Genomic DNA, 26,429 nt, shown 5'->3' with positions numbered 1-26,429 from the left:
AAAGTCGCGGATTAGAATCGACGAGAGAAGTCAGGGTATCTGAGAACACTCGGCTGGGTTATCAAATTACATCATCGACATCAGAAACGAAACAATATCAAATCAAAGATGGCAAGCAACGGCCATTCTAACGGTGCCGCATACTCGCCCGTTCTCGAGACTAGCCGGATTTTCTCCAACTTGTGCGAGCAGTCGGAGCGCCTGAGTCTACCATCAGAGGTTCTGGCCAACAAGGATCGAGTTTCTTTCTCCACCAGTCACAATGAGATCTACTTCCCTATTCCGTTCAAGGAGACCGAGACCCTGGCGGCATTGAAAGGTATCGAGGGTTCTGTGGCTGCTGCCCTGGCCGATCTGCGATTTGGAAGCGGTGGACAACCTCGTGGTGTCCGCGTCAACCTGGAGGGTGCCACGGCATTCGGATGCCAAGCGTACATGGCCAAGGTAGATGGATTGTCGAAGTTGGATCCGAATGTGAAGTCTAAGCTCAAGAGTATGTGTGGATCTTTAGGATCTGAGAAGTAGAAAATTGGCTAATAAATTACAGATACGGATCTGTTGGCTGCGCAATCAAATGGTTACCGTCGTATGTCGGCTAACCTGTACAAGACTAAGAACCCGGGCGAGTTCTACCACATTCACGGTTCCTTGGAAGCCAGTACAACATTAAACATGATCGGACTCGAGGGTCATCGACCTGACTTGACCGATTACGAAGATGTTATCAAGGAGATCGAAAGCCATGTCCAGAAATACTCCGTGGCCGAACTGGAGGAGATGAACAAGGAGAGGCGACAGGCCGGTGTGCCTGCTCTGAAGCACGAGGACTTTATCAAGACCCCACACGTACGTCGTTCAAATATATCACGCTTATTGGTGGGTACATACTAACAGAACAAAAGGGCAAGCTCAACGTCGAAGAGCCCGCGTGGAAAGTCACTCAGCTTCCGGGGAATATCGCCCCCACTCCATTCCCTGCCCGCCGTGCCGGCAGCACCAAGATCTTGGAGGGTGTCAAGGTTCTGGAGATGTGCCGTATCATCGCTGGCCCAACCGTCACCCGAATTCTAGCCGAGTACGGCGCAGACGTCCTGAAAGTGACCAGCTCGAACCTGTCCGATGTGCCATTCTTCCAGGTTGACGGGAACATGGGCAAGCATGCCGCCGACCTGGACTTGAAGACCGAAGCCGGACGCAAGGAATTCGAGAAACTTCTCGACGACGTGGACGTCATCGTCGATGGATATCGTCCCGGTGCGCTGGAGAAATTGGGATACGGACCACAGGCTATGGCCGCGCTGGCCGAGAAGCGTGGAAAGGGTATTGTCTACGTGAATGAGAACTGCTTCGGATATGAAGGCGAATGGGCCGGACGCGCTGGATGGCAGCAAATCGCCGACTGTGTATGTTGACTTCTCAGAACACAATCGCGAGTAATTAGTTACTCAACGCTAACTTTTTTTGAAGGTCACCGGTATCGCGTGGGCACAAGGACAATTCATGGGCTTTAATCACCCCGTCGTCCCACCCTTCCCCATTTCCGATTACGGCACAGGCTGCATGGGCGCCATCGCCGCACTATCCGGTCTTTACCACCGCGCCAAGACTGGTGGTTCTTACCACGGCAAGGCCTCGCTGATGCATTACGATCTTCTCCTTTTCGCGGTGGGCCAGTACCCTGCCGACGTACAGGAGGAGCTGCGCGCAGCCCAGCCAGCTGATTTCTTCAAGCTACGCCACTGCGACAGTGTGGATCGCATCTCATCTACTGTTCTCAAGGGCATGCAGACACGTTTCCCGCACCTTTATACCCCGGCTGGCACCGAGACGGAAGCGGGGCGGCCGGCTTTGACTGAGAAATGGTTTTCGCGTGCGTATAATGCGGATGTAGAGGTTGTGAAACCCATTGCTCTTGTGGAGGGTGTGGATAATCAGTTTGTTCGGGCAAGTCGACCCAATGGTTCCGATAAGGCCAACTGGGAGGACTTTAAGGTTAATGGAGAGGGAGAGGGAGATGTGAAGAAGTGCTAAGCTTTGTTGCATTTCCATTAGGATGAAAATATGAGCAGCCACGGGGTAGTGCATTGTACATAGATTCAAGTTGCATATTATGATTAAGTTTCTAAAGACGTCATCTGATGAGCATAGCCCACTTGTACTCCGAAATAAGCATCCGAGTGCTAAAGCCCGGACATACCAGCGGGTAATCGGCTGTGCACCGTCGGAAGAGAAGCAGAGTACCAGAAGCTGTATGCTCTCATATGCCGATTGAACAAGCTCAACTTCAGCAAGCGGGTTTTGATCACCACTACCAACCGTCCGGAGATTCGGAAAATATAATCCAAAGCCTACAATGAAACAATTCTATCAACAAAAATCTGCAGTACCTTTTCTCTTCCAATGTGTATGGGAGTGTGGGCAAAAGTATCCAGTACGATAAGATCGGATGCGGCACCACCGCGTCGGACCGACGGCCCCTCATGATGAAATGGACGTGAAGGACAACAGCAACATATATCCCATTTCCAACCTCCATATACCATCCATCCAAATCATCCCATCACTTTAAATCACCTTCTATCTGAATTTTACCGTCAAAAGCAATAATGTCATACAAAATTGCCTACGACACGGCCCGCGCACCCCGCGGGGTGCAGCCCTCGTCGCATTCATGGAGGACTTCTACCGCACCAGTGATACCGAGTCCCTGCACGAGAAATATGTTCAGAGCTTCACAGAAGATGCCACGCTGATTATGGGCCCGAAGGAAGCGAAGGGTGCGAGTGGTATGTTTGAGATCTTTCAAGTTTCCTTTATATATCTGTGTCGGATATGCGACGGCGTACCTAATGCGACTCGGATGAATTCGTCACGTCTATATCGGAGATTCCCCGTAGCTCCTAGAAAGGACTCGGAATATTTCAAGGACAAGCTGCTAATATTACTTAGAAATCCTGCCCCTTCGCCATGGTCTCTGGGCACATGTCGCATCTCGAAAACACACGCCGTCGCGCATCTTTTTCGGCGGCGAGAACGAGATCATGCTCTACGGTGGCGTGAACTACAGACTCAAGGCTGATACTGAGAAAGATGTGTACGTGCCCTGGGCTGGACGGGTGGTATTTGCTTCTGAAAAGGATGGTGAGGGTGTGAAGATGCAGTTTTATCAGGTTTACTTGGTATGTTCATTGCTATGGATTGGTTGTGTTGAGGTATACTGACTTGATATAGGACCCTTCGGCCCAGTCTGGCAAGAAATAAGTTATGTGATTGCATATAGATTCAAAATGAATAGTTCCATACCAACTACAGGCTCCCTGGGCAGTAATTGTGCAGTGGAAAATGTGTCTACCAGAGTTGCTCATGAGGGCAGTCTTACATAGTACCAGACCGTAGAGGATGGTTGTCTTTACATCACAACCATGAGCTCACTAGGTACTCTGGCATTCCGAGGGCCACTACAAGCTACAGCTGGCCAGGAAGATAGAATAGTTTTAAAGTGTTTAGTCAGACATGCTCTTTATTTCCAGGAGACCGCGAGAGAAAACAGGAACAAAGACGCCGTGGGTTGGTCGGGTCAAAGAGGCGAGGGAGATCAACATGGTATGAAAGGAAAAAGAAACCCTGTCTCGTCCTCTCTCTCTCGCTCTTGCTTTCGCAATGGAAGCCTCCTCATGCAAGGAAAAAGTACCTCTCCGCATCTTCTCTCTGCGCTAAGCCCCGTCTGGTCGTCATGGGAGTGGATGATAACAGTTGAGAGAAAAAAAATTGTAGAACAAACGTTAATAAAGGAATCATCGGGACCTGGCTCCGAATTTTTTGTGTGATGAATCATTTCATTTCCCACCTGCGACTAGTTGTCACCAATTTTTGATGTTTTGTTTTGGGTATAAACTAGAGGCACCGGTCAAAACGACCCCCCGAAACAATTAAGCCCTTGCGAAACGTTTACTCGTCATCCGACTCCTCATCCTCATCGACGGTGGTCTTGGCGATACGGTCCAGATCACGCTGGCCAGACTGGGTGATGCGGCGACCACCCTTGTCCTCATCGGTCTCGAGGACACCGATCTTCTCGAGGGACTGCATGACCTTACGGTCAACGGAGCCGGAGGCATCGACGTGGTGAGCGGGGCGGGCACCACGGTTCTTGGTAGAACCGTGGACCTTGCGGAGGCGGCCAACACCGACGGTCTTGCGCATGTAGATGTGGCGGGCGACGGCAGCGGCGCGGACGTAGTACCTTTAGAAATTTGTCAGTTCTGAATTTCGATATCTGGCTGGAGATATGGTGTTGGTTGGTCGTACCAGTCGGGGTCCTGGGGAGGAAGCTCGTTGGAGGCGGAGGTCTTGACAGTGTCAACCCAGCCAGGGATGGGGAGCTTTCCCTGACGCTTCAGGAAAGCAGAGTAGGCAGCAATGAACTTCTGCGCCTGTAGGTGAGAAGAATATTGTTAGCGTTGTGATTCTTTCGATGGTATCAAAACGTGTTGGAGACGGGTGAGGATGAGGATCAGCATGCGTAGGTTTTGAAGATGTCGGGTTCTCTTTCTCGTTGTCAGGCAGTTCCATCTCTTTCTTGTCGTGCGTGCATATTCGTGCATTCAGAAACGAAGATTTTTCCGTTGGGTGGTTGAAAAGGCATATCACATAAATTGATCATAACAGATCGATTTGTGTGGACAAAACCTTTCAACGTAGTTCCCAGACAGCAGTATCTTCCTGACCAAATCCAGCGAATCCAATAGACCAGCAATTGCGAAGCCCAGTATATTCCTTTCCGATGCCTCCGAGAACACAGAACCCGTCCACATAACACAACGCACACCGACCCAGACCCCGTGGGATCGAGGGTTGATGATGATCATCAGGGCCCTCTCAGCGGGCGGAGAATCGAAGGACACTTACGTCCACATCGCGAACGGAAACACCACCCATATTGGCGACTTGTCGAGGGGTCGAAGAGGGCGTTAGGGATGAGAGATGGCGGAAGTCGTGGGCAGAGTCGAAGTCGAAGAGTCCAAAATTTCGAGACACACAAACTCGTCCCGTTTGGCTGGGGTCTGTGTGCCGTGGGTTCGCTTAGCCTTTTCGGGCTAGCCGTACCCTAAGCGGTCACATGACAAAACATTTTGGTGCCTGAATGCCAATAGCTTGATGCCTTACGGGTAAGGCTACAATATATTCAGGTATCAAGGCCAGTAATTTGGATATGAAAGACTAGGGTAGATTCCAGCCAGGTCAATACCAGCAGTGTAGTGGGAACTGTATTATGAACTAATGTCCAACTCCCATGTAATAATAGTAAAACATCTATCGCTGCAAGAAAAGAAATCATGTCTCATGGCCGAAAGTAACAATATGAAATCCATTCCCATCCCATTCCATCCCATCCCAACCCAACCAAGCCATCGCATCTCTACCCAAAACGCCGTCCTGAATGAATTCCCTCAGAAACTCAATGAAAGAAGAAAATAAAAATATTACAGTGTAGAATGCGTCTCATATTACAAAGTAGGCGCTCTCTTCAGTCCCACGCAATACCTCACGAACAGCGTATCAATGAAATGACCATGTCGAATGCCCGGTGGCCGGCACCGATTGAATTCATCAATCGCATCCTGAACTCCATACCCCAGTCGCTCGATGAGGTAGCAGACGATCAAAAAGCCAGTACGGTTGTACCCGTAGTGGCAGTGCACACCGACGAGCGGCCGGACCGAGTGCTCCTTTTCGTCCGCAGACGTTTGCTCGTCGATATCTCCCTGAAGACGATCAACAAGAGCAATAAAGTCGCGAGTCTCGTCAGGAGTAGGAGGGATCTTGGAAACAGTTGGTTGCTTGCAATAGCGAATGCCGCCTGCTTCCAGGGTTGCAGGATTGTACACGGGGCTCTCGTGGCTGATGTCGATAACCGCATAAATCTTGCCTTTATACTGGGCAGAAAAACAAACCGGGTTGTGCTGCTCGTCTACCTCGCGAAGCATCTTCAGAGCGGCAAATGTGCTGCCGATGGGCTTCGAGACTGGAACAACCTTTTGCCACTTGGCTAAGTTCTTGACATCCCACTTCCCCGATGTGTTGAGGTATTGGAGTTGCCAGCCAAGGCCGAGTCGCTTATCAATGTGGGACGAGAGGAAATCTTGAATGATTCCCGCGAGGGTGCGGTAGGTAGCTCGGTCGTAGAGCAGGGCATGAGAGGCTGGTGCTGGCAAGATGGCAGACTTGACTAGTCGCTTCCGTTCGCTAGAGGTCTGATCCACAAGTGTCTTTTCCATCTCGCTGGACTGGATGCCATACGCCTCATCGTGAGCGCGTTGATCGGTCGGCGGTGTTATCTGATCGTGAACTTGCGATGCATCGGGGATAATGCTGCCCCCAGCAGTATCGATGCTAGTGTGAGACGAGGCATCGCCAAATAATTTCAAAAGCTTTTGAATTTCAGCGGGCTTCGTGACTGCGTCAGCCTCGCCTGCGACTAGCAGGATTGGCATACGAATGCCAGTCCAAACTTTCTCGCCGGGCATACCGCCAACAGCCTCTCCAGTCTTGTAAGAAGGAAGAGTCCCCCATGCCATGCGACGCCAAACTGGCGTGCGGCTTTGTTTATTATAGCGAACTTGAAGGTCTCGGGTCTCCGCATCCGCATCGCTGCCCACCATTCGCATCACGCTGGCGCTTTGTGTGCCGCCACGGCGGTCCCAGCGACGCCACAAATCAAAGATCGCACCGGGGATGTGAAGAAGTCGACGAAATGATGTGGCATCTTCCGCAGAAGGAGGTGTTGCTCGAGGGCACACTGCGATAAGGCCGATGATATGATTTTTGAGGCTCTTGCCAATGGGCGAGTTGGAAGAAGCAAGCAGGGCAGATAGAGAGCAACCCAAGCTATGTCCGATGAGAATGACCTCTTGTCCAGCTTCACGATCTCGATGCCGTTCGATCGCTACGACCAGCAGTTCGGCTAGGGCCTCCACCGTGTAAGCGTCCCATTCCGTTGGCGCAAACTTCGACAAGCCACAACCTGGTAAATCGATACCAAAACAAGATCCAATGTTTGAAAGACTGGTAAGGAGATGGTGAAATTGCGCAAGCGATCCACCTAATCCATGAACGAAAACGAGGAGCGGGAGGGGCGAGGGTTTGGTCGGAAGGCGACTCAGTTGTGGGTGGGGACTGTAAAAAGTTCGAATCGCCGGGTAGGATGCTTTAGAGGTCGTGTAGGAGACGAATTCGGTGAACTTCTTAAGCAGACCAGGATCGGTTTTGGCAGCTGCGACTGTGTTAGAAAATTTTTCTTTTTTGATCACGCGGGTATGCTCTGAATTCTCTTACCATCAGAGCTTTGTTGCTGAGGCTCCGCCGACCACTCGGTCGCCTTAGCCTGGCTAGGATCCATGCCATGGCGCAGCGACCCATTGCTATCATAGTCATCATCTTCGTAATCATCATCCGACGAGGTGAGGGTCTTTGTGGATTTGTTTGATTTGGTGGAGGAAGGGTTCCGCGCCGAGCGTTGCGACGACGAGGAACGGCCTTTGGGAGACCATTTGCGTCGAATAAAAGAAGAGACGATGCCACAGCCTACCATGGTAGCAACGCAGGTAGCAACACAGGTAGAAAGAAACACGATTTGGCTCCAATTTAGCTTGTCATTGCGATAGATGGAGGAAAAGTAGTTTGCGACGGATGTGTAGGAAGCGCGTTGTGCAGCCAGGAGTTGTCTCAAGGCCGCAATGCCGGAGCGGTTAAGCGATTGGGAGGTATGAGATAGGGAGTCGTAGAGGCTGGAGGCTGAGGAGGAGCCATCGGACCCCATGGCTTCAGCCTTTTATGTCGACAGGTCGAGAGTCGAATCAATCGCGGCAGGCGCCAGTTCCGGGCAGAGGCTCTCGGCCCAAGGCCGATCAGGAGATGTGCACGCGCGGGCAGCGCGGGTTCTGCTTGGATTATTCGTGATGCCAATGAGAGACGCTCGATCGACAACGTTGAAGGATACCAAGAAAAAGCAATAGACTCGGCCAGTCACGATGGCGGGTCGTTCAGCGTGGGGGGAAAGAACGTGACTTGCGGGTGGAGACCGAAAGGCACCTGACCTTCTAGAAGGAAACAGGGGTTGCTATTGTTTATCCTGCTACTACTTATACTATAGCCACTATAGATTACTCATGGAAACTGGATTGAGGATGAGAATTTGATATTCTCTCCTATCTCATTCAAGCAAAGCCCCCCTAACTACCCAGAGCAAAACATCGCTCGACAGAAGTCCCATTGTTGCCCCACCACTGTGGCATTGAGATCTGCTTGCCAGACCCGAAGAACAGGAAAATAAGCAACATGTTCAAGTTGAACCCTGCATCAAACGCAGCTGCAACCAGATAGTTGTAACGCTTCCACACTTCGAAGTGGCGTCGATAAGCCCAGTACATCGAGATATACGCACCAATGATGGCCGACGTATATCCGGTACTGACATTACCGTAGAACATCGCTAGACCTCCAAAGAAGATACTAACGTTCCACAAATCAATTCGAAGGCGCGGGAAGAAGCGATGAAACACGAAAAGAATCGGGGGAATGACAGCTCCCACGAGGAAGGACCATGGAAGTGGCGCCATCTCGGCCTCGGCGAAAAGTCGTTTGGGTCCGAGAACGGCGTACTGGATCCCCATCGTATTCTGGCTGACAAGTTTCTGACCAGTCCACTGGTTGAGAGGGTCACTCTTTTTGCCTGTCAGGAAATCGCCCTTGGTGTCCATGACCCAACGAATAACTGCATAGTTGATGGGAACGCCCATCAACGTGCCGAAGATTTGCGAGAAGAACACCTCGCGCGGCGGGATGTGCATATAATGGCCGATTTTCTGATCCTGAAGCATGTACTGTGCCCGGTACCATGCATCTCCAGCGATAGAACCGTAGATCGAGGGACCAACTGGGTGCTGGTGGCCGGAGCCAGCTTTAGTGTGCACCATGTAGCCGTACATCAACTCATTGAAGGAACCGGTCTCAAGCTGATAGTTCGAAATGGCATATAGCCAGGCAAAAGGGACCACGAAAATCGCAGCACTGGCCAGTGCCACAAACATCGTCCAGATGGGGATGAAAAGATATCCACACGCGATACTGGTGATCAGAATGACGAATCCCACCAAAAAGAGTGTAATATACCACCAGGTTGGGATTTCCTTGTAGTTTCGCTGGATGACATTGAGCCGATCATGGTATTTGTAGTGAATTCCTTCTCCTTGTGTGGATTGAGCGTTTTGGCCATCCTGGGCATTTTGGGCATTTTTGTGGTTTGCAAAAATCTTTTTGAGATTGCTGCTTACTTGGGTGTAACCGAAGGTGAGGATCCAAGTAATCGCCGCTGGGAGCTTTGCATAATCGAAAAATGTCGACCACACGTTCTGAGTGCCCATGTACATTGGACCGTACTCCTGATAGGCGGTCTCGTTGAGGTTGAAGCTTGGTGTGAGCACCTTTGCTGTGGGGTATTGGGTTCCATTTGCCATGAACAGATTGTTCGACATGAGACCATGCTTGAAGGATCCGAGATTTCCCCATTTCGCCGCGGGTAACAGGACCCAACAATTGAAGGCAAATGCAAGGAACAGGATGACTTGTGTCCACCAGGGAGTAAGCAAAATGGAGGACCCGTTCCAGTTGATGTTTGACCAATCCAGGGATAGGTTGAGGAAGCCCATACCGCCCAAACCAGACCCGATGAAATTAGCAATGGGATTCCGAGGCGCAACCCAGCAAAGGAAGGCCAACGAAGACGTGAATGGAAAGACATATTCGGGCAAAAATTGCCAGAGAGTCATTCCCAGAAGAGAGAAGAAAAAGAACTTCATCTGGCGCCGAGCAAGACGCGACGTTGTGTCTGTTCGTCGAAATGTTTCGAACAGGGTCGTCTGCATCAAGGCTTGCGGCCAGATGTACTCTGGGTCTGGGAGAAGAATCTGGCGCGCAAGAGCCGCGAAAGCATATCCGATCCACACGATCGCGAGCATGAAGAAGATTGCAACTGCGGGTTGGATTCTGTTGCCGTACCATAGCTCGGCTAGGACGATCGAAGCATAGCCCATATTGTAGGTTGCACCAGAAGCTGCTGTCACCGTGACCAACACATGCTCCTTGATACTCCAAGGTCCAGGATTCAGACTGAAAGCCCCAGCTTGTCCCCGGAACCCGAATTGTCCAAGCCGGTAGTACTCGCGCAAGGAAATGGCCGGCATAGTGACAGGCGATTTGGACGAAGAAGACCGAGTAATTCGCACTGGTCGTGCGGAAGTAACTCAACTGGGATAGGAAGGCCCCAGGAATAACGAAGATAACCGCGAGAACAAAGTAGCGAAAAGTGATAGTAGGTAGAGTGGGGTCATCAGTCAAGTTGATCAACTGTCGCACCTGCAGAGGAAGCGCAGCGATTTCAGGATCGTCGTGACTTTCTTCTTCAATCGCCAACGTCTCAGACACCTGCACCTTCTCCGAAATGGGCAGATTGTCGCCAGTCACTTTTGGGGTAGAAGAGGTATCCACATGCTCTTCGCTTGTTCGTTCTGAGGACTCGCTGGCTGGGGCTGGGTGGTGTCGTCGTCGAAACACCCCTAGAAGAGCCATTTTTGCGATAGACGACCGGGGATCGTCTCAGCAATGCTGGAAAGGGCAGACGGCTAAGCGGTAGTGAGAAAAAAAAGCAAAGCAAAAGTAAAAACAAAGCAAGGGCGCACCTACATTTTCAGCAATGAAAGCGGAGTAACCTCGGAATGTAAAACTGATCGTGTGTACGGCGTATCTTTACCAGCTTCTGTCATGGCGTGCGAGCTAAAATCGGCGACCACGGAGGAAGCCAAGTTCTTAGAACGCCTCTCGACAAGACCAAACCAATCACATCAAACGATGTGGTAACAGGGCGCACCCTCCGAGAGCTTGGATGCAACAAGATCATCTGTAGCGTGGATGGCGTTATCACGGCCTTGTCCCATTCGGGAAACGATCCGAACTTAGCGTCAGCCTTGATTTGATGATGACCGAGGACCAGCAACTGTTTTCCGAGCTTTGTAAAGACTGACCTAGATGACACAGCTCATGCGACAGTTGAAGTATATTTGGACCACGTATTCACTACTTGTGATATTTTTAATATACCAAAATTGTCGCTTTGAATCAATTAACCTAGTGTTCCGAATAACGCACTCTCATTGGTCGAAGAGCATATTAGTCCATACATATATCACATCGTGACGATTACTAGGGTATGGGAGATAACCAGATACTAGTAGTATATATTAAGATGACTGCTAGTGCTATGTGGTGAAAATTATTAGGAGTTTATTGCACACTAGTCAAGCTGGACGTCTTTGGCAAAAGTCAAGGTTATCACTTCCGCACCAAGTGGCTACTGCGGTTTTATTGCCATCTGGCGACCAAGATATGCCAAAGATGTCTTCTTCATCGATTCGGTCGAGTATCAAGAGGAGTGGTCCCAATTTTCACTCCCGGAGGAGACCGCCAAAATCCAGAAAGGTATCTCCTTCTGGTAGCACGATCTAACGATGCTATTCTTGGACTGAAGATCAGGCATGAAATGTAGACCTGAAGAGGGGACTTTTCAATAACATCTTTATGTCGACGTAGAAATCTAGACGCATCTCGGACTCGGTCCAAGACTGACGATAAGCCAGTTCTCTTCTGTAAAGATGTGAGTAGTTTGAGCGTTTTCCAAGACCTTGCTTTCTGGAGCTCCTCGTAGACTAGAGCCACCCATAAAAAGGTGCCATGTGCTTTCGCACGGAGATGCTGGTAAACAGCCCCGCGGGTTTCTGAACTGTACATCTTCTTCCTAGCCAGTTGCTGGATCTTCTCGTCGATATAAAATGCAACCGCTTCGGAAACAGATTTCTCGTTCAGTTCTAGAGAGAGCCTAATCTTCTCATTTGTGCAGTTGAGGTGTTCCTCGATTATAGGTGAATTCCGACCAGACTCGATCCATTTGATTGGCAAGGAGCCGGAAGATGATAACCCAGAAATAAAATTCAGCAGTTTTGGCATATCCGTGAGACACTCGTCAAGTGCGTCGATGAGAAAGTAGGTGCGGCGTAAGCTTGGATCTACCAAAATATCCGAGAGAATTCCAGTGAGGGATTGCCATGTAATCGTATTTTCGAATAATTGCTTTCCTGCTTGGTCATAGCGCTTCCTGACATAAGAGAGAAGCGAAGGCTGCTTCTCTGTGACCAGATAAATAAGGCCCCGAAGTACTGAAATCGCACTGTTGATACGCTCGTCTGTAGCTTGACAGAAGAAGAATGAGATATTTGCCTTGTCACCCATATCACGTTCCAATTCGTCAATTATCCCGCACATCTGCATTGTCTTTCCTTTTCCGGGATCGCCCTTGATCCAAAGGAAATTGATCCTGGTGTTTGCGTGCCATGGCTGGTAGTCTTCGTTGTCTAAGACCTAACGATATGAGTCCTTGAGAAGACCCCCCTTTGTTTGTTCAATCCGCTTCTTGCCGTCGTGAGGATTTGTTGTGCGTATATCACGAAGACATAAGGTATCATATAATGACTGTGCTTCCACTAGTCCGTACGAAGTGCATGGCCTCGTTAATTCCAGCCCATATCTGCCTCGCGTTGATCATCATCTTATATGCGCCAGAATGAAAATGATTGGTGATTTTGCCATGATTCTGGTTGGTGACGCTGCCATGATTCTGTGCAACCTGAGACCCGCAATTTGCGTCCCCGAAGGTTGCTTGTTGGTTCATCGTGGTCCAAGTTGGCCTCAGCTGAAGGAAATCCTACCCCGGCCCCTAACTACCCCACATCATGCGCTGGCGCCAGCTTCAAAGCAACCAGTTAAATGGAAAGTTCACACACCCTCAGCGAAAAAGATGCGAGACCGAATAGTGAATCTCACAAACATGCACCATATTTCGAATTTTATGACAAAGGTAAACCTCAAGTCCACAATGGGTCTATAACGAATCGGGTAAATGCAGCAACATTGAGGCTGTGTGCCCGGTGCCCTGGTATGCCCTGCGCCCGACGATCTCAACCACGACCTCGAAATTGCTATAAAATAAGGATTTCCGCAATTTCCAAGCCACACAACCCGATTCCATCACAAGCAAAAATTATGTATCTGCGAGGATCTCCATATCATGCCGCCCGAGCGCGGAATCGCAAACCCAAACGTACAACATCGAGTACCAGCCAACAAAGCCAGCGACAAGAAACAAGCTCAGTCGCCCTCACTTCAAGTCCATCAACATTAACATCAACATCAACATCAACATCAACATCTCAAAGAAGAGAGGAAGAGCCCCCCCGAATGGCCGGACAACGCCAATGATCCCCCACCACCATACTCCGAATACCCTCCTACCACAGACACTACTCACACGAGCTCTTCCACCAAAGCCCCCGAAGCCGAGGCTGCAAAGGCTGCGACGAGGTAGATCAATGGCAAAACTCCCAAGAAAAAAGATCCATGTACCCTAAAAAACAGAAACGATGATACCATGTCAATCCAATACCACAACCTCCAGGCTACTAGTAATTTTTATTTATACTCGCTATACGACATCTAAAACAAATCCGTCATAGCACCATGCGACGCATCCCCAACCAAATGAGCATACTTAGCCAACACACCCCGAGTAATCTGTGGCACAGGGGGGCGTCCACAACCTTCTCCGCTCAGCAAGCTCTTCATCCGAAACATCCATCGACAAAGAATTCGTCTTCGCATCAATAGTAACCACATCCCCATCCTGAACAAGTCCAATCGGCCCACCAACCGCCGCCTCAGGTGTGATATGACCAACAATGAATCCGTGACTAGCACCCGAGTACCGTCCATCCGTAATAAGCGCAATATTGTTCAATTTCGCCCCCATCAGCGCGGCACTGGCCTTCAATTGCTCCGGCATACCGGGTCCACCCTTCGGTCCCTCATACCGCACGATAAGAACCAGGTTCTCGCCGCGCGGGATCTTGCCCTCGCTCAGCGCGTCATTGAGCTGACGCTCCTTATTGAAGACGCGCGCTTTACCTGTGAAGCTGAGACCCTCTTTACCGGTGATTTTGGCGACCGCACCACCCGGTGCGAGGTTGCCGCGGAGAATTTGGATGTGGCCGGTCTCCTTGATGGGGTTTGTGAGGGGTCGGATGAGAGTTTGTTCTGTTGGGAGGGAGGGCCAGGATTCTACGTTCTCGCGTAGTGTTTTGCCGGTTACGGTGGGGATGTCTCCGTCCAAGAGACCCGCGGCAATGAGGAGTTTCTGGACCGAGGGAATACCGCCGATCTCGTACAGGTCGGCCATGTAGTACTTCCCGCTCGGGGAGAGATTGGCGATGAAGGGGATTTTATTGCTGACGCGCTGAAAATCGTCGAGGGTTAAGTCGACGTCGGCTGTGCGGGCCATGGCGAGGAAATGTAGGACGCCGTTGGTGCTGCCGCCCAGCGCCATGGTCATGACGAGGGCGTTCTCGAAGGATCGTTTTGTGAGGAGATCGCGCGGTTTGATGTTCTTCTCGAGACAGATCTTAATGGCATCTGCGGCCCGGACGCACTCGCGCATCTTGGATGGGGATTCAGCTGGGGTTGAGGAGGAGCCGGGTAGAGAGAGACCCATTGACTCGATGGCTGTGGCCATGGTGTTGGCTGTGAACATGCCGCCGCATGCTCCGGCGCCGGGACAGGCGTGTTTCTCGAGGTCATCCATGATCTCATCTTGGGTCTTGCTGGTGTCGCCGCCGTCGTCGGGCTGGCGGAGTGTATTATAGGCATAGGCGCCGGCTGCCTCGAAGCAGGTGGAGATGTTGACGGGTTTACGAAGGTGTTCTGAATATCCAATACCAATGGTTCCGCCGTAGATCATGATAGATGGACGGTTGTGACGGGCCATGCCCATGACGACACCCGGCATATTCTTGTCGCAGCCGGGAATCGCGATACAGGCGTCGTGGTATTGGGCGCAGGTGACGGTCTCCACGCTGTCGGCAATGATTTCACGGGTCTGCAGGGAGAATCTCATACCTTTTTGCAAGGTCAGCGGATGATCCAAACTTTAGACGATAGCTAATCGCGCAATTGCTTGACTGCTCGTTGGAGAAAACACACCGTCACTACCCATGGTAATAGCATCTGACACGCCAATGGTGTTGTACTGCCACCCAATCATACCCCTCTCCGACACAGACTTCTTGACGGTCTTCCCCAGGTCCATCAAATGCATATTACATGGGTTGCCCTCCCACCAAACGGAAGCAACGCCAACGTGGGGGCTTTTGGCCATGGCATCCTTGTCCGGGACGCCTGCGGCGAAAAGCATAGCCTAGAGATTGTGTCAGCATGAAGCCCGGGACATCAATTGGGGGTTTATATTTCGGTTGGGACGTACTCGAGCACCGGGGAAGTCATGGCCTCGTGTGATAGTCGATGAATGACGATTGAGTGCGGGGGAGCCATCGGGGTGTTTGGCGTCGGTGGGCAGACTGGGGAAGTTGATATACCTGGCTTCGGCCAGCTTGGGGGGGTTGAGCGGGATCCATGGTGGATATTGACAGGAATGAAAATAGAGAGTGGAAAGTCTGCCAATGGCAATGGTACTCAATTTAAACAGTTCATGGGAAGTTCAAGTTCCCAATTCTCTGGGGCTCGCAAAGAAAGCCGAGGTGGAACCTCGCGGGGCAGTGGCCAGTCACCGTGAGGGCATTGCTCAGTTGCTGTGGGGATACAGTGTCTATACACCTGGGCAGTATTAACTATGCTAGTAGATATGGGATACAAGGTTGACCCTACATTTATTGCTTAGATGAGATGAAACTGTTGGCCAGATTTGTGAGATTACTGTACTTTATGTACTTTATGTATTTTATGTACTATTTACTAGATTCACAGTCCTCGACGTCATCAGCGGAGAGGCGGAATCTTACTATCCCATTTAATCCCATGGGATCCTAGACAACTTCTTTCTTCGATATTCAGTCTCCCTTTCCGGTCCATATCACCGTACTCATCTCAACATGACGACCGATATCCGAATCGCCCAACTAATCGGCACTCTGGGCTGCGGCATCACAGCCGGCAAGCAACCTCCTGCCCGATCCATACAGACCCTGCCAGCTAACAACACACTTGAATACGAACAGGTGGCATGATGTGTCTCTCAGTGGTTACAGTTCCCGCACTCTCCCTCCCTCCCCGCCATCCTCCCTCCGCCACTCTTCCAGAACACGAATTCCCCGCAACCCCGGTCACCCACCTCAGTCGCCAATGGCTTTACGTCTACGAGCGCGGCAAGAGTATCTTCCCGCCTATCGCCATAGTAGCTTCTACGGCAAACGCCTATCTCGCCTGGAGGCTGTATGATGTCCGGGTCCCCGAAAGGGTGGGCTGTAGCTGGAGCAGCCTGTATATTGCGGCCATCGGGACCACTTTGGGGATTATTCCATGGACATTGACAGCAATGAAGACGGTCAACGGCCACTTGAAGGCGCATGCTGTGAGGGATGATGCTTCGATGGCAGAGGGGAGTGGGGAGATGGTTGTGAGTGCAAAGGAGAAGGCTATGCGGGCGAAGCAGGATGAGCAGGTGCCAGGCTTGATGCAGGATTGGGCATGGCTGAACTTGTGCCGGGCAGTATTTCCGCTTATTGGGGGTGCGATTGGTTTCGCCGGGGCGATTTGTATGGATTCTATTTGAATGAAGGTAATGAGCAAAAATAGTAGTCATGGCAAATAGTATGTATATTTCATTATGTACAGGAAGTTTCTGGCCGAAGTGGTGGGTGGGTATCGATGAATATCTAATGGCTGGGTGCAGTTGACCCTTGTCAGATGATATAAACACTGCGAAAGCGAGTGATCGTGGGGTGAAAGAACACTTTCACTGCTCAGGGGTGTGCTTCGGATGGCTCCTCCTCGGCATGATGGTCTTCGGCAGGTTCTGTTTCCTCCGTGGACCATTCGCTCGAGTGTTGAAGAGCTTCATCCGCAGTGATCTCTTCTAGTGGACTGGATTTTCCAATAGCGGTGCCGTTCTGTGCTGCCACTTGGGAGTCATCGCCCGGTCCGTCCATAGCGAACCCGACAATCTTGCCGGTGCCTGGCTGGGACCGAGCTTCTTCCAGAACATCGCCATTCCAAGGCTGGCATTTCTTAACAACCTCACCGCACCGGAGACATGTCCAGCCCTGGCCCTCTTCTCCCTCTAGTTTTTGTACAATACAAACGAAACAGTATATGCACCCGCAAGGAACGGTCTCGTATGGGTTGGTGATGTCGGTCTGGGAAGATCCAGAGATGCCACCAGATGATGCTGATGCTGCTAGAACTTCAGTTTCTGTGGTTGCGGCTGGGTTCTGATCTCGGTAGCAGATAGCGCAAGTCCGCTCCGGAAGGTGGCCGAGCTCTCCTCGCTTTTCTGTAACTTCGTCTTCATCGCCACTCGACTTGAAGGCATTGAGTGTCTTTTTCCATGCGCGAGCTAGCCACCTCTTCCATCGACTGATGCCCACTAATGGCAATAAGAAGAGTAAGAACTCAGTAAAGGCGTGCCAGACCAATTGCCGGTTCAAATACTCGAATGAAACCTCACGACTGGCCTGGGAAGATGGAGGTGCAAGGCGGATGCGGAGAAGGCGGTCGACGAGGGTGCGGTAACGGCCGTTCACGAGGAACACGAGGAATGAAACGAAGGCGGCGATGGAGTGTGACGTGGAGATGAAATCTGTCAGACGTGACAGCATTCGGACTTCCTGAGATGGCTGAGGAGCAGTGTCAGTACCGGAGAATACCCAAGTCAACGAAAGAGCTACTAACCTCTTCATAACCACCTTCTTGTCCAATCAACCAGCTCTCCCACTTGTTCCAGGCATAGCGTCCACCAACAGTCAGCAGGCCGTACGCCGATTTCTGCCATGTTGTTGGAGGAGAGAGAACAGGTCCCGTGCTGCGGCTATCGCTATATTGTAGGCCCTGTAGGGCGGCGCCATAGGAGGCATTGTGATCCCACATCGAGAGTTTGAAGAGGATAGCTCGCAGCGCAAGTAGGATTTCATGTGACCACTCTTCCCTCATTTGAGGCTATGGTTGAATGAATATTAGCACTCCAGTCCAAGTTTGACTTGATATGATCCACCCGGTGTGTACATACTCCGAAGTATTTGAGAGCCTCGCCAACCTGACCCTTCAACAAACCGAGCAATTCTTCATCTAGTAGCTCGGCATCCACCTGGCCAACTCGAAATGCTGGTCGCGTTCCATCTCGATCTTTCACGTTATTCCATAGAGACCAACCGGCGCCCGGGACGCGGTTCAGGGGATACGGAAGGCGTTGAACGTTGGCCGAGTTGATCGGAGAAGCCCGTTGCTGTTCCGCACGGCGGGCACGCGCTTCTGCCTCACGGAGGCGGCGGCGCTCGAGCACCCGCTCCTGTGCAGCGGCGAAGTTTGACGAGCTCATCTCGAAATCATTATGTGGCGGATTGAAGGGTGGCGTGAAAGAAGATGAAGCGTCTAGAAGATGAACGGGAAGCAGTCACGGCGTTTCGGTTCCCCGGACTGGGAGCCGAGGTTAGATTCACGTGACTGGGGTACCAATAGAAAGGAAAAGTGGAGACCAAAAGAGGTATGTATACTAAGAAATTGGAAATATACTTAAATTGGAAGAAAGGGGCAGAAAGATGGACATTAAGGATCTTATGTGAGAGAGTATAAAAGGGTGGCAGCGAAAGGTATCTACTAGTAGGAGTCACCCTCCTATACTAGCAGGTACCTTTATCGGGGTGTATTCTACAAGGTTCAAGTTCTCACCTAACTCTACCAAACTTAGTTAGACTTGGACTGAATTGAGCTAGCTATGTAGATTAGAATGCAGAGGATCATCAGCAGCAATCTATGTAGTAATTTATTCTGTCTTAGTGGGTAAATTCGCAGCTGCCTAGTAGTACTTTGTACGGATAGTTACATCTAGTTACTGTATATCCGTACTCCGAAATTTCTGCCCCACCATCATCGCATCGCATCGGACCGCACCACCCTTCCGACTCGGACCCTTCCACAAGGTGACAAGGTCTCAAGGTGAGATTGGGGGCCTCACGTGCTCCGTTCAAGCTTCTAGTGTGTCCATGGCAAGTCTTAGCGTGCCAGGCACCATTCCTGGTGACACCTTACCGACCAATCAGAGCCCCCGGATTGACAGCGTGCCACATGGGGAGAGTATAGATCGAGATCATTGGGTTCATTCCGACTTGCATGGAGGGAAGACATTACACTAATTCCTGTAGTCTGACTTTACTGACCTAGGGACCTTGGTAGCAGTGAGACTCAATTGTTTTTCAAGTTGTTTTATACCATTCCCCCGCCTGCTTTTCTCGGAGATTTCTCTTCTCTCTTCGTCCCTTCCCATCCATCTACCTCTTCGTATTTCAGCCAACCATACTGTTCGTTGAACGAAGATCATAAAATGAAAACCCTCGCAACCATCCTCGCCGCTGCCATCTTGGCTCGCGCAGAGTTAGCTACCACATCTTTGCCCCCTCTGTCAGACATCAAGGCTGCTGCCGCTACTACCCTGCCCGAATCCCCTACCTCCGACGTCAAGGGCCTTGCCTTTAACCGGTTTTATCAGGTCTGGCTCGAGAATATCGTACGTGGTACTTCAGAGCTGCCGTTTTAATCCCATTCCATTGACATCAAAAACAGGACTATTCCGACGCCGAGTCCGATCCTAACCAGGAGTGGCTGGCCAAACAGGGTATTCTGCTGTATGTGGAAGCTCAATCCTTGCTTTTATGTTATATCAATATATCCTAACTTCAAACACAGTACCAACTTCTATGCTCTGACCCACCCCTCGGAGCCCAATTACTGTGCCGCTGCCGGCGGTGACACCTTTGGAATGGACAATGACAACTTCAACCAGATCCCTGAAAATGTCTCCTCCATTGTTGATCTTCTCGACACCAAGGGTATCTCGTGGGGCGAGTACCAGGAGCATATTCCATACCCCGGCTACCAGGGCTACAATTACTCCAACCAGAATACTTACGCACCCGACTATGTCCGCAAGCACAACCCGCTCATGCTTTACGACTCGGTCGTCAAAAACGAGACCAAGGCTCGCCAGATCAAGAACTTCACGCATTTCGATGAGGACTTGAAGAATAAGAAGCTTCCCCAGTGGGCTTTCATCACTCCCAACATGACCAATGATGCCCATGACACCAACATCACTTTTGCATCCAAGTGGGAACGCCCGTGGGTTGAGAAGCTTCTGAAGAACGACTACTTCATGAAGGACACTCTACTTCTTTTGACCTATGATGAGGATAAAACGTGAGTTGAACACTTGATCTTCGTATAATAAGAAGAAGAAAAGAAAAGAGAAAACAGGAAGTTAGCGACTAACTACTGTATCAAATAGCTACATCCACAAAAATGGAAACCGGGTCTTCTCTATCCTCGTCGGTGGAGCGGTACCCGAGCACCTGAAGGGTACCACGGACGACACCTTCTACACTCATTACTCAACCATTGCCTCCGTCAGCGCTAACTGGGGACTCCCCAGTCTGGGTCGTTGGGACTGTGGCGCCAATCTGCTGCAAATCGTCGCCAACAAGACGGGCTACGTCAACTACCAAGTCGACACAACTAACCTGCTTCTGAACGAAACCTACCCTGGTCCAATGGCAGATGGTGAGTACGCCAAGTTCTCCCCCGAATGGCCAGTTCCTTTGACCAGCGGCAACTGCTCTGCCGGTCACGGTATTCTCGACGCCGTCAAGAAGACTTATGCTGGAAAGGCTGCGACTTATAACTACACCAGCCCTTACCCATGGAACGAGAAAGTCGGTTACAATGATAAGGTCACTGTTAGCAAATCCTCAAACTCCAGCTCGGCCTCCAGCAGCCCTTCTGCGTCTTCCACGAAGAAGAATTCCGCTGCCGTCGTGAGTGTCTCTAGCTCCCTGGCTCTGACCGGAGCTCTGGTGAGTCTTGCCTCTTGTTTCCTTTGAACTGTCCGCGCGTTGTCGCTACATACCACGGAAACTCCGATAGGCACACAGTTCACAGGATATATGGGATAATGACTCATACATTCCCAGCTCGGTGGCTTTACACGTCTCTTCATGAATTTTGTAACCCAATTTGTCTCTCCTGGCTTTCGTGGGGAAGAGGATTAAAAGTGGAGGTGTTTTGTGGAGTTTTCAACGTTACGAGTTAGTGTCTACGAGTAATGGTTTCTTATGCAATCAATAGCTTAAAATTGCGACATTCATTCATGACAGATTCAAAAGAGCCAAATCCCACTACCTAGAAAAGCCCAGCCGATGCTCCACTAGCCTTGATAATGATCGACTTAGTCTGAACAAAGTTATCAATACTATATAACAAACCTTCCCTGCCGGTTCCACTCATCTTATACCCGCCAAAGGCAGCATCCTTCGCATTTGTCGGACTAGTACAGTTCACGCCAACCGTACCCGCCTCCAACGCCTTTGACAAGCGAATCGCCCGATCCAAATCCTTCGTAAAGACAGAAGCATAAAGGCCGAACTCAGTATCATTCGCCTTCCGAATCGCCTCCTCCTCCGTCTTGAAGGTATTAATCGCAACCACGGGACCAAAAATCTCCTCACGCATCACCCGCGAGTCCTCGGGGACTTTTTCAAAGATAGTCGGCTTAACGAAGAAACCATCCTTCGCATCACCGCCCACCGTGAGCTCTCCATCCTTCTCGCCAATCCCAAGATACTCTTGCACCCGCTTATACTGCAACACATCAATCTGCGGACCCTGCTGCGTCGCCGGATCAAGCGGGTCACCAAGCGCATACTGCGCAAACTGCTCGCGGAAAAGCGCGGTGAATTTCTCCGCAACGCTCTCCTGTACGTAGATACGCGAGTTTGCGACGCAGACCTGTCCGCTGTTGAAACGGATGCTGAACTGGGTCTGGGCAGCGGCGGATTCGAGGTCGGCGTCTTCGAAAACTACGGCGGGCGATTTGCCGCCTAGTTCTGTGTGCACGTGCTTCATGTTGGACTTTGCGGCTGCCGCTTGGATCTTCTGGCCTGTTAGCGATGAGCCGGTGAAACTGATGCATCGCACGTCCATGTGCTCGGCGAGGGCGGCGCCGGTTGGGTTGCCGTGGCCTGCAATGACGTTGACGACGCCTGGAGGGAGGCCGGCTTTTTGGATGAGTTTTGCAGCGGCGATGGACTAGATAGTTTTGATTTGCTTGGGTTAGTTGTCATGATTTTCTTGTGAAGAAGGGAAGGAGTATGCATAGATCGGCGGCTGAACATACGGTCAAAGGTGCCTTCTCGCTACTCTTCAAAACAACAGTGTTACCAGCTGCCAGTGCAGCGGCCATTTTCATAGAGAACATAACCAGTGGGAAGTTCCAGGGGATGATCATGGCTGCCACGCCATACGGCTCTTTGACAGTCAGGCTCAGCAGTCCCGGCGTGTGGGTGCTTGCTGTACCCTGGACGTTCCAGCCTGCATCCGCAAAGGACCGCCATGTATCTGCGGACATCTTCCCATCGACATATTGGGAGATCGGGCGTCCCGTACAAAGGGTCTCGAGGCGGGCAAGTTCATCGTTAGCCTCGATGAACAATTCGGAGACTTTGCGGAGATAAGCCCCGCGTGCGTCGACGCCGAGGTCTCGCCATGCGGGGAATGCGGCGCTGGCTGCCGCAACGGCGTCATTGACGTCGTTGACATCGGCTTCGTGGACTGTGACTGTTTAGCAGGGGACTCTGTTGTAACTAGCTTGGTTATTATCATACCCTGGGCGACGACTTCCTGGGTGTAGGGGTAGACGACATCGAAAGTCTTCTTGCTGGACGATTCACGGAACTGTGCAGCGGATTCGGAGTTAGCGTTGGCTGACATTGGGGAACAGGGGTATGTATGTAGTATGCACCTCATTGTTAATGAACAAGCGCGTTTCGATAGGTTCTGATCCTTTGGCCGCCATGATGGACGATTGTAGTGCGGTATCAGAGTAGTATGCTGTGCAAAGACTATGTGAAGCAGAAGATCAGCAGGGTATCAGCAGAACGAGAAATATTTAAATATTAAACGAAAAACCCCTCCCAGTCGGAAGTCGGAAGTGCTGCAGCTTCCCCCTCCTCCCCCTCCACTAGGACTAGAACACTTGCCGCCGTCAGCTTGGCCCCCGCACTTACTGTATCCGGTTTCTTCTTTGATCAAATGAAGCTACCACTTCGACGAGGTCCCATGCAACGGAGTGGGTGGCGGACCTTCATTGGACTGTGGCTGTAGTTTAGCTTGCTTAGCGTCTATCATGACCCTCTTTTTACTGTGGATCCAGGATGGCTGGGGCTTCCAGCTTACGATCGCCGAGGCTGCCTGGAATTGAGCTTTGACTTCGTACGGAGTATAGAGTACGGAGTAGGGATTACGGAGTTAATGATTCATGGTTCAATGTCAGCTTATACCATACACCTCCCCATTGGGATGCCTGAAACGGTGCAACTTCGGTTTATGATGATGACAAATGCGTTTTACGAGCAGTGGTCGGTTAAACGGTGACCTTGTTCGTATTAGGAAAGTGGTCAAGATTTTGTATAGAATGGTTCCGTACGTACGTACCACTATATCGACCAAGTTTTAATGTGAATCCAATTAATCCAATGCCTCGACCAGTTCGCACATGGAAGGCAACACCATGATATACAGCATACTAATCTATATAGAAGAGTAATACTAGTAGTAAAACCAAGTGTAGTTGGAGTAGCTGGAGTAGTTGTTGTGTAGGGCAGGTGGCCGGAGGCACCTTCCACGGGCAACCAAATTGAGACCTTCAACCCTCAACCTCATCCAACTTCATTTCTCTCCTCCTCTCTCTCATTCACCCATGCGAAACTAAAACAGAAAAGTGAAATGACATTTCTCATTTGTCCCCGCTGGCGCAACTTCCATCCGCCTTCTCCGTCCGGCGTAGCTCCATCCGACCATGATGGCCCGCTTGCTGCGCAGGAAGATCAGGAAGACCAGGGCCAGGGCCAGGACATAGGTACGTACGGAGAAGCCCGTTCATGAGGACTTCTTTAATTGGACCAGTCCCTAATCGCGTCTGGTCCAAGAAGCAGCACCTTCTGTCCAGCCCGATAATGCTACCGAAGAAGGTGAAAAACAACCTGAGAGCTTCTCTCATCGTCTGCGACGCCGTTTCTCCCGAGAATCCAAGACACCCGCCGAGGATCGTGATACCTCGAAGCTCGGATTTCCTTTCAATCTAAGGTCCATCAAGTCCGCACCCAAAATAGGGCTGAGACTCGGGCAGAACCTTACAACGTTGGGCAATCTTGGAAGCAGTTTGATGAGCGAAAGGGCATACGACAGCGATGCACAATTCATTACCACTCCCAGTCGCGCTGGAAAAAGTGTCAGGTCTCCATCGGCGAAGCCTTTTCGAAGAATGGATCTGAGTGATCTGATCGAGCGAAGTCATGAACGAAAATCCTCAGAAAATCGGAGTCCTGCTGCTGCTCAAGAACGGAACATATCCAGTCTCTCCTACCAATCTACAACTGGGAGGGATTTTATATCTACTCCTACCACCAGTGTGACATCTTTCCAAGGTCATCTTCGTACACCACAGGAGCTTCGTCAGGCCTCAAATCAGCAACTGAATCCTCTTCAAGCAGAACCGGTTCTAGGAGAATACGACATGAACATCACGTCTGCAAGATCCCTCCCAGAACTGACCCTCACTATCCCTCGGTTGGTTCCCTCATTTGCAGCAACACCTGCCACCATCGCCATCCCGCGGCCCAATGGCGATTCGGGGTCCCTGGCTGATTGGAAGCAATTTTTGCATGAAAGCCACCAAGTGTACAGCGCAGCATTTTCGGAAACTCTGCCCAATCCTTCCACGGATATCTTGGTTAAGAAGAATCGACAAGCACCTGCCTCAGTTAGATCTTTTACTGATCCACGATCAATACACCTTGATGATTTGGGAATCTCGGACCGGCTTGCCTCGCAAACGACAGCTTCCGGCTCGATGCCTCGGTTGATTCACCAGAACGAATTTGGTTTCTTCGTCCCTCCATCACAGGAAAATCTTCATCCTCCCAAAAGGTCTGAAGCCTCAGCAGTATCAGATGTTGGCTCTCCATCCCCAATCCCTGGAAAGGGTGATTTCTGTTCATTCTACTCGCCACAGTTAGGCTCCATTGCATCTAAAGGGTCTCCTATGAATTCACAGAGAAGTGTGAACAATCTCACTATAAGCAACTCTCAGATCAAAGAGAAGATTCCGAATGAGAGTGAAATTGTTCAGAGCAGTCAGCTTCACGAGAACGGAGCTATACAGAGTAAATTCCGCGAGCATTGCGAAAGCCCTGATTCTGAGCAGGCGCAATCTCACAATATTTCAAATGACCTCGATAAGGTATGCCAGCCACGCAAGATCAGCGTCGGTTGGATGTCCGAAGGCCGAAGGGTAGGCTATGGCTACAGTCCAGTGCCCAGTCAGGACGAACCACAAGTTCAAAATGAACTTGTTTATCACTCATACCGCAAGCCCGAGCCAGAATCCAAACCCGAAGTTATGCCGGTAGAATTCAATCAAATCGACTACCAAAAGCCTTCAAATGATAATTTCGAGTCGACGGAAGGCTTCACTCCAGAACTAAGCCCAAGCATGGCTATCAATTGCTCAGATATAAACCATCCCAACCTGCCTCCAATTCCAAAGGCCAAGGCATCCGAATACCCTACGCCACCATATCTCCGGGCCGTGCTTGGAAGCCGCAGAGGTCGAACCGATGACCCTTCATCCGCTCGGATTCGCGAAGGCAGCTTCAAAAGTCTACGGGCCCCAGAACTGCCTCCAATGACACATATCGAGCACTGTCAAGTCCCAAAGAGCTCGAAGTATAGCAACCAAGCCAACGACTCTTTTGTTCAGCGCTGGCCCCGTCTCAGCCCACCTACCAAACAAGCTGCCATTGTCTCAGGTGATAATGCTGATGACGATAATCCAGGATTTTTTGACCTCGGCGATCAATACCACGTTCAAGAGCCTTGCTCTCTCCAACCTAAAATATCTCGAAGCGAAAAATGGGTCCGGCGTTTCACTCGCCGCCGAGAGAGTAGGCGTGTCTCGAATGCTCAGCTGCAAGACTCTTCTCAGAGTTCCTCGGACCAGTATGAGGATTGTGTGTCGGATGATCCTCAGCGAAAAACCACGGAAGATCTGGCGGTCATGTACCAGGACTGTATGGATATGCCCGGATCCTTTGATGGTAGCCGCTGGGCGAGTCGGAGAAGCCGAATGCCACTGTGGGATGCGTGCACTGAGGGTCTCTGGCATTCAGCGTGATCAAAAGCGAAAAAAGAGTTGTGCATCACGTATATTCAAGTTG

At 50.8% G+C, this 26,429-nt stretch overlaps 12 protein-coding genes across 12 annotated transcripts; 5 read left to right on the top strand and 7 right to left on the bottom strand.

Moving 5' to 3' along the window:
* Positions 1-108: 108 nt before the first annotated feature.
* Positions 109-2,031, top strand: N7481_010825 (CAIB/BAIF family enzyme; the record flags this gene model as incomplete). The annotated part of the gene is made up of 4 exons (XM_057270044.1): positions 109-493; positions 548-846; positions 903-1,403; positions 1,468-2,031. 4 exons carry the CDS (start codon positions 109-111, stop codon positions 2,029-2,031), a joined length of 1,749 nt encoding a protein of 582 aa, XP_057117218.1.
* A 571-nt stretch (positions 2,032-2,602) lies between these two features.
* Positions 2,603-3,261, top strand: N7481_010824 (uncharacterized protein; the record flags this gene model as incomplete). Its single annotated transcript, XM_057270043.1, has 3 exons — positions 2,603-2,786; positions 2,950-3,179; positions 3,232-3,261. Coding segments are annotated over 3 exons (444 nt in total), but the record flags the coding sequence as incomplete, so codon positions are not given.
* Positions 3,262-3,948: 687 nt separating this feature from the next.
* Positions 3,949-4,938, bottom strand: N7481_010823 (40S ribosomal protein eS19; the record flags this gene model as incomplete). Its single annotated transcript, XM_057270042.1, has 3 exons — positions 3,949-4,243; positions 4,309-4,433; positions 4,909-4,938. 3 exons carry the CDS (start codon positions 4,936-4,938, stop codon positions 3,949-3,951), a joined length of 450 nt encoding a protein of 149 aa, XP_057117216.1.
* A 569-nt stretch (positions 4,939-5,507) lies between these two features.
* On the bottom strand, positions 5,508-7,819 carry N7481_010822 (RNA 5'-triphosphatase domain-containing protein; the record flags this gene model as incomplete). Its single annotated transcript, XM_057270041.1, has 2 exons — positions 5,508-7,273; positions 7,336-7,819. 2 exons carry the CDS (start codon positions 7,817-7,819, stop codon positions 5,508-5,510), a joined length of 2,250 nt encoding a protein of 749 aa, XP_057117215.1.
* A 412-nt stretch (positions 7,820-8,231) lies between these two features.
* Positions 8,232-10,626, bottom strand: N7481_010821 (OPT family oligopeptide transporter; the record flags this gene model as incomplete). The annotated part of the gene is made up of 2 exons (XM_057270040.1): positions 8,232-10,139; positions 10,195-10,626. The coding sequence occupies 2 exons, from the start codon at positions 10,624-10,626 to the stop codon at positions 8,232-8,234; spliced, it is 2,340 nt and encodes a 779-aa protein (XP_057117214.1).
* Positions 10,627-11,457: 831 nt separating this feature from the next.
* On the bottom strand, positions 11,458-12,778 carry N7481_010820 (uncharacterized protein; the record flags this gene model as incomplete). The annotated part of the gene is made up of 2 exons (XM_057270039.1): positions 11,458-12,468; positions 12,602-12,778. 2 exons carry the CDS (start codon positions 12,776-12,778, stop codon positions 11,458-11,460), a joined length of 1,188 nt encoding a protein of 395 aa, XP_057117213.1.
* An 876-nt stretch (positions 12,779-13,654) lies between these two features.
* ilv3B (putative mitochondrial dihydroxy acid dehydratase) lies at positions 13,655-15,569 on the bottom strand (the record flags this gene model as incomplete). The annotated part of the gene is made up of 3 exons (XM_057270038.1): positions 13,655-15,054; positions 15,139-15,352; positions 15,531-15,569. The coding sequence occupies 3 exons, from the start codon at positions 15,567-15,569 to the stop codon at positions 13,655-13,657; spliced, it is 1,653 nt and encodes a 550-aa protein (XP_057117212.1).
* Positions 15,570-16,043: 474 nt separating this feature from the next.
* On the top strand, positions 16,044-16,723 carry N7481_010818 (anthrone oxygenase family protein; the record flags this gene model as incomplete). Its single annotated transcript, XM_057270037.1, has 2 exons — positions 16,044-16,104; positions 16,170-16,723. 2 exons carry the CDS (start codon positions 16,044-16,046, stop codon positions 16,721-16,723), a joined length of 615 nt encoding a protein of 204 aa, XP_057117211.1.
* Positions 16,724-16,913: 190 nt separating this feature from the next.
* On the bottom strand, positions 16,914-18,484 carry N7481_010817 (pex2/pex10/pex12 family protein; the record flags this gene model as incomplete). Its single annotated transcript, XM_057270036.1, has 3 exons — positions 16,914-17,786; positions 17,842-18,105; positions 18,176-18,484. The coding sequence occupies 3 exons, from the start codon at positions 18,482-18,484 to the stop codon at positions 16,914-16,916; spliced, it is 1,446 nt and encodes a 481-aa protein (XP_057117210.1).
* Positions 18,485-19,486: 1,002 nt separating this feature from the next.
* On the top strand, positions 19,487-21,011 carry N7481_010816 (acid phosphatase PHOa; the record flags this gene model as incomplete). The annotated part of the gene is made up of 4 exons (XM_057270035.1): positions 19,487-19,669; positions 19,726-19,787; positions 19,849-20,358; positions 20,447-21,011. Coding segments are annotated over 4 exons (1,320 nt in total), but the record flags the coding sequence as incomplete, so codon positions are not given.
* Positions 21,012-21,336: 325 nt separating this feature from the next.
* On the bottom strand, positions 21,337-23,008 carry N7481_010815 (aldehyde dehydrogenase family protein; the record flags this gene model as incomplete). Its single annotated transcript, XM_057270034.1, has 4 exons — positions 21,337-22,242; positions 22,331-22,764; positions 22,818-22,887; positions 22,955-23,008. The coding sequence occupies 4 exons, from the start codon at positions 23,006-23,008 to the stop codon at positions 21,337-21,339; spliced, it is 1,464 nt and encodes a 487-aa protein (XP_057117208.1).
* A 929-nt stretch (positions 23,009-23,937) lies between these two features.
* N7481_010814 (uncharacterized protein) lies at positions 23,938-26,386 on the top strand (the record flags this gene model as incomplete). Its single annotated transcript, XM_057270033.1, has 2 exons — positions 23,938-24,070; positions 24,141-26,386. The coding sequence occupies 2 exons, from the start codon at positions 23,938-23,940 to the stop codon at positions 26,384-26,386; spliced, it is 2,379 nt and encodes a 792-aa protein (XP_057117207.1).
* Positions 26,387-26,429: the final 43 nt, after the last annotated feature.

The sequence above is a fragment of the Penicillium waksmanii genome, assembly GCF_028829765.1.
Source record: "Penicillium waksmanii strain IBT 27052 chromosome Unknown utg000009l:1.0-4314994.0:1.0-4318279.0, whole genome shotgun sequence".
NCBI lineage: Eukaryota > Fungi > Ascomycota > Eurotiomycetes > Eurotiales > Aspergillaceae > Penicillium > Penicillium waksmanii.
The sequence above is the reverse complement of the archived record's forward strand: the minus strand, read 5'-3'. Positions and strand labels throughout refer to the sequence as shown.